Raw genomic sequence first — 17,506 nt, forward strand, 5'->3', positions numbered from 1 at the left:
ATCATTATATTTTTTTACATATTTATTTACCTAATAAATTTAAAAATTTTAACACGCAATAACATTTTGTTATAAATTTTAATTAAGACTCTAAATAACATTATTAATAAATAATATCTTCATAATAATTTCTATTGCATTTTTTAATCTTATAGTTATGATAATATCATTATGATATAATAATCTGGACAAAGTTCAGATTTAAATATTACAATTAATTTATTTTATTGATAGCCTGTCCATTTGCAGTAATAGATTTCAAAAAGTAAAATTTTTCGATAATACTCTTTACTCAGTTAATTTTTTACATTATACGTACATCATGTAACTGTTGTTACAAATCCATTACCACAAATTAAAAACAAAAAACAATTTGACTCACCAATACGATGCGCAGCAGCGGAGTGTAGAGAGCAGCGTTAATCTATAAAATATAAATATATCCAAATTACTATATGTGTCTAAAATAATAAATATTTTAAAAGTAATCGTAGCACATTAATTTCTTTATTTATCTTTTTTTTTAAGTAAAAATATTTGATAAGACATTTATATAATAAGCAATTTTTCGGATGAAAATCATTTTTTGAAAGTAAGTCAATAATAAGTAAATAATAAATTTACCGCATACACATGACTGCTCCGTTATCGCCCGATATCTCGTTTCACATTTCTTCGTTGCAATTGTACTCAGTCATAAAAACCCGGTTAATTGCAATCATCCAATCTTTATGTGACATTTCCAAAATTAATCAAATGCACCATACATTTTATTACATCGTGACAAAAAATAACATGAAGAGCCAATTATGCACTATGATCCACGACGACGTCTCGCACAAACTAGTGCAACAGACGATTCGAGGCTTGAACGGCGAAAATAATCAATGCGTGCCAAATTTATGCTACACGGTTAACAAATGTGAAATATGGTAATTGATTAATTAAATGTATCGTGAACGGTTGTTCAATTTGGAGTTGATTTATTTCACATTCACGGCGTTTGATTTAACGAACAATTCAGATGTGAAGAATATTCGAATTCAAACGTCAAAGAAATAATTACGTAATTATTGTAAAATTACTATTATTTCGGTTATGTTATACTTTAATTTAATTTCCAATAAATATCTCGCACGCGATATATCTATTTTAAGAAACAATCGCCGTTACGATACGTTTACGGAGAGATAATCGCGGGAGTTAAGAGACATCTAAGCCAATAGTCGCCAATGAAAAATGATCGCGTTTGCTCTCAGTTTTGTCTGAATGACATTTCGAAGGCTAACAACGGAGCATTTGTTCTAGACACTACCTGTTCACGCGAGTCTCACTGTACGAATGATAGCGCAGCTTGAATGAAAGCGACCTTGGCTATGTTTGGGGAACGCAATATCAGCACTATTACGTGACTCTATCCTTATTTTACGTCTAATGAACGATGTAGATAGCGCAATAGCGCTGATAGTACCGCTGCCTTTGTACAACAAACAATATGCCGTGGCGTACGCAACTCTGTTTACGAAAAGCAAGCGCCGAAGGCTAAGCGTCGCATGTGTGTGTATTTATAGTTCTCGAAACTTTCTCCCCTCCCCCGCAACAAAATAATTAAAGTATTTCGGTTTTTCGCTTCTTTTTCAGTTACGTTTTCGAATGCAATGTCAGATCTATATTTAACGTTAAACTTTACGATTAAAAACAATAAAAATATTTGTATATTTGTACAACCGTTACTATTTAATTTGATCGAGCATCCTGTATTTCACGCTAACCGATATTTCATATATATATTTAGATACACCGTTCGATCCTGATCTTATCTGGTGATTTCAAGTTAATCGTTACGTATGTCGTACACACGTTCCTCCTGAAAGGAATCTAAACCTAAATCTCGTACTTCAAAATGCCTTATTAACGCTCGATGTGAAATAAAGCACCTTAGACGTTATTCGAGAGACCGGTATCATTTCGGTAACGAAGGGTGGAAGGTGGACTCGAGCAAATGTGGGCCTCCTTGAGCTGTCTCGAGAGGGGCAACTAACTAGGATATCAGGAAAGACGATCTACCGCACGGAATTTTATCACGGACGGATTCTGATTCACAACGACAGATTGCCAATGCAAGGCATACATCCCGCAAGATACCGGTTAAGGTTTTTCGCCTCCGTGGCTGTTCAACGTGTCGGAAAGGATTAACGTGATGGTAAGTTAAAGCGATTGCTCTACTAACTGGAATCGATACGTGATCGATACAGGTTTTTAATGTATTCCGCTTAATTTTATCTCGCGATGCACGATATCGGATTACGTTGTGTCGCAAAATGCTGAAGCGTGACGATCGCCGTCCGACGGATTTCTAGCACGAACAGTTGTTAACCATAAAACAACGTTATCGCAACGTTACCCGCTACACTTGTTTCAAAATACATTCGCTATTCACGCCACGCCGCCTGTCGTTTACGAGCGTAGGGACGTAAAAATAATATGCGTTTCTAATTTAGACGTCTGAGCCTTACGCCTTAAATTACCGCGGATTATTAGACCGGGCGCAGCAGAAACGGTTCTCTCTCTGAACAAAGTGGCAGCTTGTTTTCGTTCAAGAAATATGTTACGTCTGATTTAGACGAAGCGGATTTCGGTCTTGAGAATCGGCCAAGAATCGAAATACAGAACAGGAAACGGTACGCGGAAGAGTCGGAATTTGAATACGAGAACTTCGAAAGATAGGGGGATGTGATTCATGTGACGACGAGTAGAGTAGAGATATTCGAAACCCGAAATTGCCAAAAACTTCCAAGTAACAAATGAGCGGCCAACTTAGGCGCTATCCCAAAATATACATTATTACCGCGAAGTACACAAACATTAGCACGCAAACTACGCGATAAAATATATTTAATACTCTTTGGCCAACTGCAAAATGTAATCGATTGTATATAATTATTTTAATTAAATATAATGGACGACTAGCTTAATGATGACGATGTATATATTGCGCATCGACATAAACGCACCGCATTAATTGTTAAGAGATTGCGACGGCTGAAAGCTGCGTTGCACCAAGCACGTAAAACACCTCGGGCAAAAATAAATAAAAGCGCTCTTCGGCAACATCGTTAAACGAGTTTTACTTCCTCCCCGCGATTCCCCGCGTAGAAATCTACGAAGCCCTAAAATTCCATAGATACAAGCAGGACTACAAATCGCGTTAACCTTCTTGGCCCCGCCATCCGCTGCCCATCTTAAATTCAGGGCATGGAATGCCGCACTGGGGAAAAAGGCAGGCAACGTCCTTAAACCCGAGAGGAAAGGTAGAGAAACCTGGTAGGGTTTCGCCAATCCTCTTGTCACGAAATATATTTCCTAAATAGAAATACCGCTATGTTTGCTCGAGGACGCCCTAAATTGAATAAGTACGGGGAACAAAAATATTCAACGACAAATCAAGCAATTGAAATTTGAAATTACTAATTACAGTTGTGCAGGATTGTATACCGATGAAATTGAATTACGAAGTAGATTGAGCGCGCAAAAACATTCGTAATTATACAATCTATATAGCTTTCACTTTACAAATTGTCAATAATTGTCGGTATATAAAGTCTATATCAAAACTGTTATCTGTCGTTTCTCTTGACATTGGGCTCTTCGATCTATCGATAATTTAATCTGAAACAATTAATAGCACATGTACACTGTCCTTCCTATCGATAAATATTGAGACATGAAAAAATCGAGTTGCGACATCGCGTATAGATATAGACATGTCAATACCAATATGCCAAAAATTGTAAGAATATATAATCAAAAAGACGATTTCAAGCCTTTGATAAACACCGTCGCGGGCGTAACTTTATACTTTTCTTACAGACACGCACTCGCCTTCGAGACATCCGCGAGAAATAAATTACGTAACAATTCACGTGGATATCAAATGTCGTCCGGCTCGGAGAAGAGAACCTGTCCCATCCAGATTTCCTTATTCTTCTTCTTTTTCTCTTCCTTTCCTCTCTTCTCTTTTTGGGCCCGTTCCTTTTTTTTTTCTTTTCTCTTTCTTTTTTTATCATCATAGCTGCCTCGCTTTCGTGCCGTAGACATACTACCTGTACCGATCGTAAAGCACCCCCGTCGTAGATACGCCATTGTCGCTCTCTCAGTCGCTTGGGAATCGGAACGTGCGGACTCAGGTATGCGTCCGGGTATTCTTACCTGTTGAACCTTCATCGCTGAACTCCCGACGTCGCTTTGTCCGCGTTGCGTACACGTAGTGATTCAGCGACGCGATCGCGCGACGAGTCTCGCCGGGCATAATCGCGCCGGAGGCCCGCTCGCATTCATGAATTTAAGCGGAACGTGAACTCCGATTTAAACGAAATCTCTCGAGGGAAGAAAGGGGATCTGAGGACGAATCAAGGAGGCAAGCCTTCTTGAATCTTAATTCGGACTCCCGAGTTTAACGGTGTGCGCCACGACAGGAGCGGTCGGTAACGAGATCGCGAGATTGCGCGATCGTGTGCAAAGGGATTAATCAGTCTGCCCGAACTCTGAAATACACGAGAACTCGCTATCGATCCTACAGGGACTGACCTAAATCGCCCTCTAACGAGTCCGCAAGGATTCATAGGCTCGCGGATGTCTCGGTAAGAAAAGTATCGTGAAAAAAGTATGACGCTTCGACTTGCGTTCAGTTGTAACTTTTATATACACGTATTCATAGCCATTCCTTATACTCAAGGCTTTCTTAAATTTATCTTACTGATGCTTTTCAGCCAATGAAATAACCCATAGAGCATCTGAAGATAAACTTAAGGAGACCTTGAATATAATGTCCGACTATAAATATGGACATTAGCCTTGGTACAACAGATAAATTAATCCACCAAAATGTCAACTATATGCAAATTTTCATAAATATTTAATTATTATTTAAAATTTACCTAAATAATTTATTACTCGGTAAAAGCACCAATGACGCAAAAACGACCAATGAGAATTAATAATAAAACATCTATCAATTTATTGAATTGGATCGATATTGTTACGCTTTATTTCTAACTATGAAAACAAAAACTTAATGCCAATTTCATTCTCATGCAATAACAAAAGCAAAAAGAATCCGTGCAAAATCGTTTATTCATGATTACTTCGCGTGTCTATCAAAGTTTCTTGATTGTAAGATTATTTTGTTTTTTGTGTAAAATTATACACAAATATCTTAATGATATATTAAGGTGCACAAGAGAAAGAAATCAAAAGATTTATTTATAGACTCAATTAAAATTCTGAGGATTGCACACACACATACATTCTTTATAGAGATACGGTATTTCAAGACACTAATTTTTTAATATGTACTCATTAATAACTCGTTTTCGCATTTATAAAATTGTTTACTCAAAATTCATGCAACATGATTCATTACTTTGAATCATCTAAATTCAAATATTTTATATGCAAGCTTTAATTTTATCTTTATCACTTACATAATTTTTCTTGATAATTTACTGTGATAATATAAAAATTTTAATAGTTCTAAATTTTTTATCAAGTTTTCTATTAAAGACCGTTAAATAAAATTATATCTGACGGTACATATATTTAAAGAAAAGGTCATGTACAAAAAATTAAATTTCTTAACATAAAAAGAATAATATGTTTTGTATAACATATAGCGGCGCAAACAAGTAATTTCTTAATAATGAACTCAAACAAAATTTTTTCAAAAATAATTTCTTGTATCACTTGCGTTTACGAACAATCGCAATGTTTATGTAGATTATTGTAAAAATGATTCGATCAAATAATAGAAATATAATCTCTTCACTTACAATTTAATTTTTACATATTTGATAAGAAGATATAATTATAGAGGACAAAAGAAAATACTATCTAATACTATATAAAATCATTATATTATATTTACGAATTGATGATCGTTATGTTTCATTTTTTCAAACAACAGTAGCGGATCGTTCTCGTATTTATTAACCCCGTCGGTGTTTGCTCGCGTTCTTGCTCCTCGCATCCATATTCGGTCCGCAGTCGTGCGTGTGCACGTCGCACGTTAATGAGATCCGCGCGACGACGTGGAGCACAGCTCGGCAAACAGAGTTAGCAACGGAACACACACACACACATACACACGCGCACGCACGTACACTACATTGAAAGATCTCGACTGTTTTTGCGCGAGTGCGCATAATGTTGAAGAAATTCATCGCAAAAACTCGCGAGGATCGCGGAGTTATACGTGCCTACGCGAGAACGCGAGCGCGTTAAAACGCCGACTTTTTGCGCGCGATCCAGCGCGATTTATCTCACGATAATTGGCCCGACAGATTTCTCTCTCTTTATCTTTCTCGAAACTTGAAGAGCGTCGTCGAAATTTATACGACATGTGGAAATGCGCATCGTCAACTAACGCTACTAATCGAGTCGATGATAACAATCATCAATTACAATAATTGTATACCTAAAATGAGAAAAATACCTAGTTTAAAAGTACCAAGTTCTTTTTATCATTATCTAAGGTTACATCATTTTATTATTTTAACAATAGAAAAAAATAACTTGATATGCACATGCTTTCCCCTAGTTCTTAATTGTTAGAGATATTTATAATTCGAAGCAATTGCTTGTTAAGCTAGTGTTCATTAATCTATTCCACAACTCCCGGTTATTATTAATTTGATGTAATATCCCATCGACTACAGTCAAGTGCGTTCGAAAATTTAAACTTTATTAAAATACTCACTTGCTTTCAAATAACCGAGCTGTGTAACTATTGGAAAAGTGATGTTGTTTTACTTAAATTACTCTCTTACGCCGCAGGATATTATTTTCGCGCGGTTTTAACGGAACTTTGCGAACAGAACGTCTGTATTGTTATATCCTAAAACTCTATACATTTTTTTCAATAAAACCATACGTTGGAAATTATATTGCTTTACTTGAGATACGGCAAGAATTAAATTAGAAAATAAAAGAAAAATTTATAAAAGTGTAATAACAAATTCATTTAACAAATAAAAAATAAGAAATTATATTAGAAAATTTATTTATCGCTCTTATATGGTATTGTTAGATTCGATTTCATTTCTCTATATTACAATAATCTGTGGTATTTACTCTTTATAAGAAACATTTAAAGATTTTACTTAAATAAAGAATTGTAATATTTCTTATTGTTATAATGTAATAAAACGGTTTGTTGTTTTTTTATTCACAGATAAAAAGCAAGTACTCATAAATTCATAACACTTTGTTAAGATATTCGACAAACGCAAATATGTAGCATTTGTATAGAATTTTTCGACGAATCTCACGCACTCCCGGATACAATAAAAGCAATGTTATCTCGTTACTCGTTGTTTTATCTGCACAAAGTGAGGGGGTCGCGTATTAGTTTGGCGAATATCCGTGGAATGAACGCATGGTATGGAGTACGGCTAAGAAATATATTTGCGCATATTGGTTGTGAATCCGCCTGCGTTATACATATGTATATACGTGTGTGTGTGTGTGTGTGTGTCCACGTGTACACATATACATTACGTTCCAATGTTTTTGCACGCGTATTTCGCAATCTGTGCCGATTGGATTTTACTGCAACGCAGGCGCCTTCTTTGTCGTTGTAATTCATATCGTCTCTCGCGAGCCGCGCGCAAAAGCAATCGCGTACAAGCGCGGTTGTCCACGTTGAATAAAATAAATAGAACACACCGTCAAGCTGTATACGGGATGCGCCGTAAACCGATCGCGTCAGCGTGTCGATGGGCAATATTTACGATCCCCTGGACTCGTGGCTTTCCTACCGAAGAGGAACGAGAAACCGCCTTGTCGCTCTTACCCCGGGGTATCCCTCGTCACGTCTCTACCCGGGACTCTCTCTCTCTTTCTCTCTCTCTCTCTCTCTCTCTCTCTCTATCTCTCTCTCTCTCCTCGATCCTCGTCCGGATAGACGCGCGCACGTGCAAATAGCACGAGGAGTAACCTACAAATATTCGCCGGTAGCACACTGGCGCGTGTACGCTAGTATTCGTCGTTTAAATATCACCGTGCACTCCAATAAAGCCCAGCGGGGATTTTCGGACGGAAACGCTTAGAGCATCTCGCGCGCGCAAAACGCGATTCACCGCCATCACACCGACGCGCCGCGCCGCGCCGCACCGCGCCGGGAAATCGGCCCTTTCATTCTGGATCTCGTTAGTACGATTGTAAACAAAATCTCGACCGTAAACAAACGCGCGGAATTACAAGCGTACGGTGTTGGTAAACGCTAAACGCTGCCGCGCCGCGGCGAGACCATTGGCGATTCCGTTTAATGTGTCGCACCGCGCGGTTTCGAGGGAGAGGGGTAAAAATAGCGAGGCGCAATGGTAAACTGTTTGCCCGCGGCGCCGGCCGCGGCTGTTCAGATCTATGGGATAACCCGATAATCTATAGACCACCATAAATATTTCCCTGGTGTTGCGCGTGGTGTTTGCGAAAGAACCTAACGCGCGCTAACGAGATCGTTGCGCGATCGTCTCGGACGAATTATTCCGCCGGTTAAATCTTTCAGTGCTCTTCGCGAAATATTCCCAACGGAAGAAATTGTGTTCGCCCGGCGCGTGTACTTATAAATTTATTCTGCCGTGTGTTTTCCTTCGCCGCGCGGTACGTGCGTCGATGGCGCAGTCGACCACTTTGCTTGCTAAACCCAAAATACATATATAACTTCTTAAATAATTTCATACATGGAGAAAATTTTATATCAAAAATTATCACGTAATGCGATAGCAGCCTCCATAGGAAGAAATTTCAAAGAATTATATGTCACAAAATGTACTATAAATATTATAAATAAATAATAAATAACTTAAAAACGTAGTAAAAATTTTTCTAATTTCTTTCTCGGTTCACGCTTATTGTAATAATTTTCGATATAAAATTTTCTCCGTGTATCTAAAAATGAGACACGCTGTTGCAAATCTATATAAATAAAAATGTAAATGTTTGTTCCTCATCTAAGATCTCCGTAAGTTTTTCACCGATTGCTTTGAAATTGACACAACGTTGTCTTTGTAACCGGGAATATTCTTATGGGGTCTGATTTTGGAAATACCGTGTGTTTCAAAAATGATGGCCATAATTTAAGTGTAAGAAATAGTTTTTCATTAATATTATTGAAATTTTGACACATTGAGACGGGGAGAGACGGGGAGAGACCGGGAGAGACGGGGAGAGACCGGGAGAGATGAGGAGAGACCGGGAGAGACGGGGAGAGACCGGGAGAGACGGAAAGAGATGGGGAAAGACGGGGAGAGACCGGGAGAGACCGGGAGAGACGGGGAGAGACGGGGAGAGACCGGGAGAGACGGGGAGAGACGGGAAAAGACGGAGAGAGACCAGGAGAGACGGGGAGAGACCGGGAGAGACGGGGAGAGACGAGGAGAGACGGGGAGAGACGAGAAGAGACGGGGAGAGACGGGGAGAGACGGGGAGAGACGGGGAGAGACGAGGAGAGACGGGAAAAGACAGGGAGAGACGGGAAGAAACGGGTAGAGACCGGGAGAGACCGGGAGAGACGGGGAGAGACGAGGAGAGACGAGGAGAGACAGGTAGAGACTAGGAGAGACGGGGAGAGACGGGGAGAGACGAGAAGAGACGGGAAAAGACAGGGAGAGACGGGGAGAGACGGAGAGAGACCAGGAGAGACGGGGAGAGACCGGGAGAGACGGGGAGAGACGGGAAGAGACGGAGAGAGGCCAGGAGAGGCGAAGAATGTTTCTATTGTGTTTAAATTAAGGTAATAAGAAAAATAAAGATGGTTGTTATATTATTGAAAAAAAGGAACTTATTTAAAACAGTCTTTTGAATGGATTTCTAAATCCAGGGCAGCTTTTAGAAAAAAAAAGTTAGAAGTACGTGAATAAATGAATATTAGATTTATTAAAAATAGATAAATGCTTATTCAAAAATAAAATAAAAAGAGCAACAGTAAAGCAAAGCTCTTGAAAGTTAAACAACAAAAGCAAAGAAAATTTGAAAAAAACGTAGCATAAGAATAGAGAGCCACAGCAACGCATGGCAGGGCATAGCTAGTTTATTATAAAATAAAACATGATTGACAGAAGTAGGCTAAGAAATATAGACTTTTATATAAATATTGACACATGTTTTCGCAATAATTATAAGCTTCAATATTAATATTTTTGGACAAAGTTAACTTTTTAAAATATTTCTTGTATATTAATAAGATGTATTGTGTTTTTAATAGTATCTCTGGCCGTAATAGTTTTACAATACAAAGAGTTTTCTGTCTTTAATTAACAAGACGTTTTAATAAAAACCTAAAATAAATAGTGTTAAAAAGCATAAATAAAGAGCTACAATAATATGAATTGTGGACATTTATAATTGTTATATGATAGTTACACAAGACAAAAACTCTGAAAATTTTAGATTCAGAAAAACACAACTTGAATAAAGTGTGATTACAAGCCGCAGAAAGGAGATATTGCGAAGTTAATTAGCACAAATACATCATATCGACTTTCTGAGCGATATATTAATTATAGTATTATCTGTAAAATTCATTGCATAACTATTTGAAAATGGGGGGTAAGTCAAAATGGGCACAGGTATCTTGTATCTGAATACATAAAATAAGGCTTCCAATTATAAATAACGAAACTATTATTATAGTTTCTGTTCGTAGAGAGAAGGTGAAACATAAAATTTCGCAATATTTATATGAGATGGCATACTTTACAAATTGAGAGTTGCATAAGCAATTAAGCAATCTTGCGAAACAATGAAACGGTTTTAAAATCAGTATGTTTGTTACCTCCTCTAAAATTGAGCAAAATGGGCTTATCGCTTCCTCGGATCGTACCCCGCCGGTCGTACGCAACGTCCGCACGCAACGGTGAACGTGACGATTCGTGCACGTATGCAGATTCGAGTGCATCTATTGAACGATTTGAGGCAGAGCATCAAAGCTGCGTGGCGATAATTTTGCGCGCCGCGTAGCGCAATTATCAGCGTCGGCGAAATACGTGACGCTAATGGTTATAATCCCGTTGTCGCTACGTTTGACAGTCACGTCAGTCACGCGTAACATAGCCCTAATTCCATGATGTGCACAGCCGCTGTGTGACACGTACAAATGCCTCACACAAATGGCACAAATGCGCACGCGCGAGCGCGAGAGCGAGCGGCGCGCGACCGGCCCGCTCGTCGAGTACCAGAAGGGTATTTAAACGCGCCGGTGAACGTTTTTGGGCTTTTTGATCAAGCGGGATTCTAGCGGGATGCGCGTTTATAAAGCGTCGGATTTTTCAATTAGATCAACCAAATCCTGGCTTAATGCGCGCCGTTTGAAATGTCCCATCGTTTTTCTATTAAACGGCTCTTCTTTTAAATCAAGTTAACTAATTACCCAGGTTTTTTTTTCCGAAAGATAATCACCCAAAGCTTGGCAACAGTTCATAAAATTAATAGAAGAGGGCGCGGTAGTTGGTACATATTCAATATGCGTGCCCGCATGTTGATTAATTATCGTGTCACTCACATAATATATTGTGACCAATCCGATCAATTGTATTATTTTGTCGTTAATGTAATAATGTAAAATATCAATGTCGTTAATGTAAAATATCAATTATAAAGATCTAATTCAAGAAACGGTCGAGGTAATTGTGTTACATTGTAATATTAATTAACATTGCATAATCAATAACTGTGGAGCTGTTAAAAGTTATGATTAAAAATAATGACAATTTATATCCCTCACGCTGTGCTCGAATATTAAGTGCGAGAGTTCACTCGAGTCTTTTGATTATCGTTGATCCATAAATTCACACCTGCTCGCTCGATATGCGGCGACGACCTTACTCGCGCCCGTGACAAAAAAAAGGGGGGTACGCCTCGTTAAACGACTATGGAATAAAAATATTTGTTTATCATCATTATTTAAGAGCTTGTGGCTCGGATAAACGTCGACTCTTTTTGCCATGGGGTAAATATCTTACATCCGAAATCGTACTTCGTAATTAATTGGAGAAACTTTCGCTTACCTTTCGCTCTCTCCTTATGCATACATATATGCGATGATATAGAGCGCCCGGATGACTTTGTGAAATATCACGCTTTTAACGAATCGCGTGCTCACCGGCTCGCCGCCGGCGGGATTACGGACGCCGTCCGTTAAATTAACCCGTCGTTACGGATTGTTAATGAACGCGATGGATCTCCGAGAGAGAGAGAGAGAGAGAGAGAGAGAGAGAGAGAGAGGGAGAGCGCGCGCGCGCGCGCGAGGCCCCAGAACGATTAACGAAAACATAAAATCCGTGCGACTGCTGCTGTCTCACCCACACGGCGGGCACAGCGCCCTGAACAATTACCGATATCGAACATGCACCTACTGCGGCGCTAATCGCTTCGGTCCAACTGTCGCAACGTTTGACTGACAGGTGGTAGTTCCGCCGTTATTCCTTGGCACGTAGCCGGGTGCAGCCACCAGCAGCAATTGGAACACATACGAGAGGTTAATCCGCGAAACGTGTTTAAGCTTTAAAATTACTTTGCAAGATGTTGCGAATGAATAATAAATTAGTGAAATACGTAGAGGTATATTTTAAAAGAAAAGAAAAATGTTTCACACTAATCTATTTAATTTTTCAAAAAAATCTGAAATATACATATCAATAATTTTAATAGCAAAACGATTTAATTGTATAGATCAAATTATATAAAACATATGTAAATGCATGTAATTTGCGCAATCTATAGTATGCGTAATTCAATTTCTGCAGTATATTTTAATGCGAAGGATTAAACGAAGGATACACTAAAAGCGAAAAAGCTAGGGAAAACTGAACGTAGTTGAAGACAACGTATACAAAATATGGTAAATGTGATATATACGTTTTATATACTTCTATTTTTGTATCACCTAAAACCGCAAACTTGATTACAGATAAGTTAAGTTAGACATGGTCGGAAAAGTTGTGTGCACTTTATAAAGAGAGTTCTAAACTGACCCACCCTAACTTAATTAGTTTTAGAAGTTACAGAATGAGAGGTAGACCAACGAAGTTGAACACTTTCACATAAAATAGTTTTCCATGTAACAGCCGTTCTTCCGAATGCGTTTAATTAATTAAAGTTCTATATCCTATACAAATCTATACGTATATAAATAAAAAAAATGTTTGACCAATACTTTCAAAAAAAAGCCAGCGTCATATTTATTACTCAAGATGTTACTATGTTGTCGACACTAGCGTTTTTTATGAGGCGTATTCATATATATATATAACTTAAACTGCTGAATCATGAATATACACCCCGTAGAAGAGAGCGAATTTATCACGCAAAATCGGCGAATTACCGTTAATCAAAGCGTTTGATTTTTGCTTTAAATGAAACGAAATGAAAAAAAGTACGCATTTTTCCAAATGGAAAGTGAGGGGAAGGGAGAGAGAGAGAGAGAGATATTCATGCGGTGGCAATAATCGCCTCGGCATTTTCCAACGAGCGTCGATGGCCGGCGCGAAATAAAATAAAAAAAAAAAAAAAGAACGAAATACATAGAGGAAGAGAAAAGCGCGAAATTTCAATGCGCACAAAAGTCGCAAATTACTTTCCGGCCATTACCGGAGTCCATTCACGCTTTCTCTCGCAGCCGCTGCTGCCATACGCATACACGTCTCCCGATGTGCGGATGATTCCTTCGGCCGATAGGGGCACGGTAATTACAAAGCCGTTGCGAAGGCCGCAGCAGAGGAAGGACGTTGCATCGCCGCCGGCAACGACGACGACGACGACGACGACGACGACGACGACGACGACGACGCTGACAACGACGACAATAACAACGGCGGCAGCGACGACGACGATGCAGGAATACGAGTGTCTCGCGCGCGCGTATCCGGTATTGGTTTTCGATGCGATCGACGAGAGTCTAACAGGTAGATCCGTCCCTTTTTCTCTTTTCCTGTTTCTCTCTTTCTCTCATTCTCTTCGCGACGCATCCCCGACGTGGGGAAGACGCGCCGGCGGCGAGGAGGGAAGCTGTATCGATTGGAGGCTTTGCGCCGGGGAGAGAGAGCCCGTCGACCGACCCCTCCCCTCCCTCCCCCCCCGTCCTCCTCCGGCCTGGCCCCCGACGACCCTCTTCCGCGACCCCGACGGGGTTGCCCCGCGCGTGCGGTGCGACGCAGTGGATTTTACTCCACGTGTTCCATCGGCGATAAGCACGAAGCCGCGTTCCGTCGGCCTCTAACTCCGAATAGGCACTCCGGGGCAGTGCTCTAGCAGATTTGGAGATTGCGCTTGATTTGATCGTATTGCCGTGTGCGCACGATACGAGAGACAGAGAGAGAGGAAGAGAGAGAGAGAGAGAGAGAGAGAGAGAGAGAGAGAGAGAGAGAGAGAGAGAGCGAGAAGGGGGGAGGGGGAAGGGAGAGGATCGGCGCGGCAATTTGCGATGGGATTTCGATGCACTGTACTCTGCAAATCCCATAGCGTCGGTCTGATGTGTTTTATGCGTGAGTGTTATTTACCCGCCGCGGCCTATAATGGAATTGATCTCGCGAACGCTGCATTGTATGTACTACGTCGAGTGCGTCCACGTTGAAAAAAATCTTGTTCCTATCGCATATGTTGTACACTCGGGGTGCATTCAGATATGAATAGCCTGTTTGAGTGTGGCGGTTTCAATCGGTCTGGGAGCAATTAAAATCAATTAAATCAATCCGCGATTTCATGGACTTATATTTGATTAAAAATGCATCTGGAATATGCATACGGAATTTTAATACAGACTATTGATTCAAAATTTAATTACGAAGACATATTTCAGGATAAACATTATGGATTTAATATTTAACAGTGAAGGAACGCATTTAAATGTAAATAACAAGTTTGTAATAAATAATCGAGTAAAATTTTTAAAAGATTTTCTCGAAAAGAGAATAGTCGCTAAATTTAACAAAAAAAAAAAAATATCGTTCTACAATAAACATCGGCGATCTGAATCCATACATCATGTGTCGGAAAAAGGCAATTGGCAAACATTTTTTTCGCTTTATATTTAACTTACAGATTTTTATTCCAAAACCCAACTGGATTGTACATATGTCTCGAATTGAATGAGAACTCATAAAAATGGGACTTATTCATTTCGGGAGCGGTGCAAACCGTTTCAGTCGAACAGATTAAAAATCAGCACTATCCAAATGCGCGTCGAGTATTCCGGTATTAATGTCGTATTACCTTGTTACAGCGGCACGTTGATAACGATTATTTACGTTTACGGTACACCGGTGTACGTCGCGCGGTTGGCGCGCCCGAATTTACGGCCTTTAGTCCCCGCGTCGTATCAGCGGATTTGCACAGATTTACCGCCCGCCAAGATTTAGCCAAATTGAGTCCCTTTCCAGTACTTCCTACGAGATATAACGTTTTGCTTGGCGGAGCGAAAAGGATACATTGGCACACTGTGTACATACCAGACTATATTAACCATTTATCTAAATGGACTACAGCCAATCTTTCAGCGCTCCACTCTTTCATTTATGCGACATTTTTTTCTGTTTACTAAAAATACATATTATTTACATAATGTAAATTCTTTCAAATAATATAAATCTATATATATATAGTAAATATATAAATTAATTTATATTAATATTAAGTTATTAAAGTCTATATAAAAGGATATTTTGTATATGTATATGTATACATATACATTCAAATATTTCATCAAAATATATATCGTTAAATTATTGTATTTCAATAAGATATGTTACTAACTTTTAATTTTAACTAAAATTTGACTTTATAGAAAAAATATGCATTAATTTCTAATATATTTACATTAAAGTTTATATAAAATTTTTATATAGGAAGTCACTTTAAATATTAGTACAGCATCATTATATGCGCAAAGGATACGTAGTACTACTTAGCTCACGAATGTACAAATATATCTGAAGCATCTCTACTTTCATAGTATTTATCTGAAAATAACCGAGATTCAATATTGCGGTTGGAATATCTGAAAACTGACATCTTCGTGACTTTGCTCAAAGATAAATCAAAGGTTGCGTCTGCCGTGGTAGAAAGCTGTCCGCCATCCCTATAATGCGGTATCGACATTCGATGGCGCAGCAAAACTTCTCACGGTAATACCATTAACGTAATGTCGTCGTATCTAATACGAACGCGCGTCACTCTCTGTCGAATTTCTCCTATCTGCTTGTCGGCGATCGCTTTATTTAAATATTGAAAATGCAACCCAATTCTGTCAGAGACCCACTCCGATTTATTCTAGATTCAATCAAGATTTATCGCACGTACGTGAGTAAAAATGTATTTGCGGCGCGCAAGTTCATGAACACGCCGAGATATACAAGAGAAATTTGTCGCTGAAAGAGGCATTCTTTTATTTCATTTTTACAGATATATGCACGTATAACTTATATATATGATATCATAAGACTCTCAGAAAAATACAACATTGAACGCCTGTATATATGTTTGATGCTTGAAACGTCTATTCCGTCTAATATGAAGAATCAACTGGACGTAATCATGGAATGAGAAACAGATAACCGCATCTAACGCGGATCAAACATGATTGTTTGATTTGATCAATATACAGAACGCATTCGTCTGTCATAGACTAGCAATTTGGCCACATTGAACGCTGAATATGCGATATGAATACCCAACATTACCAAAAGGGAAATGCCCATAGCTCCATACATCTATCCTTGGCAAATATTAAAACTTATCCAACTAATAAAAATGTAACGATGAGAAAAATAACATAATCTCTCGATTTTGTAAGACAACAATATTCTTTTATCAATTTTAGTTGACATGTAACAGTAGTACAATATCTAAGTACAATATTCTTTTATAAACTGTAAATTTTTTTAGACGATTTAACAGTAATGTTCCCGTTCCTTTAAATAACTTGCACATGTTTATTATGATACTTTGAAATATGTTTGCTCCCGATAAGGGAAATCATTGACATAAAGTTGTCCATTTGGCGATACTATTAAAGATAGAAGTAACGACGTCAGAAATCATCGGTTATCGTGTTCCAGTTCTAAACGATGAACAGGGCGAACGCACTCGCACAAAATTATAGCCAATGCCTGTTCCGGCTAAAACATTACGAGCTCACGCATATTTTAAGATTATCTCTGCGTTATGCATAGTGGCGGCAAGTTTCCACTGTCTCACATACGCGGGGGGCGATAGGCTTATCCGCTTGTGAATAAATTCAACCGGGAGAGGTATCGACGCGCGTTTCCCCGCACCGTAACGCACCGTCGATGAAAGATTCATGAAAAACATCGCACGACGTGTAATATAACTTATTTATCGCGCGCAAAACTGCAGCAGCTACGCCACGATGCCCCAGGACTGAATTTCCGCGTGAGTTCCATACGCGACACCGCACATCCATCAAGAGACGAAGCCGCCGGCAGCGCGGCCTGAT

The 17,506-nt window shown here is 39.0% G+C and overlaps 1 protein-coding gene across 9 annotated transcripts in view; it reads right to left on the bottom strand.

Annotated features, from left to right (window-relative positions):
• LOC105830824 (histamine H2 receptor) overlaps positions 1 to 17,506 on the bottom strand; it is a 172,653-nt gene that overhangs the window by 106,467 nt on the left and 48,680 nt on the right. For 8 of the 9 annotated variants that reach the window (XM_036282980.1, XM_036282979.1, XM_036282978.1 and 5 more), the window contains one exon: positions 383 to 424. Coding sequence is in view for 1 of the 9 variants with exons in the window: in XM_036282973.1 (XP_036138866.1) it covers positions 383 to 424; positions 625 to 635 (53 nt within the window). In the remaining 8 variants the exon portion in view is untranslated. Of the gene's footprint in view, positions 1 to 382; positions 425 to 624; positions 9,227 to 17,506 lie in introns of those variants that run through there. The other variant, XM_036282973.1, reaches the window with a different exon arrangement.

The sequence above is a fragment of the Monomorium pharaonis genome, chromosome 2 (genome assembly GCF_013373865.1).
Source record: "Monomorium pharaonis isolate MP-MQ-018 chromosome 2, ASM1337386v2, whole genome shotgun sequence".
In the NCBI taxonomy this organism is placed as follows: Eukaryota; Metazoa; Arthropoda; class Insecta; order Hymenoptera; family Formicidae; genus Monomorium; species Monomorium pharaonis.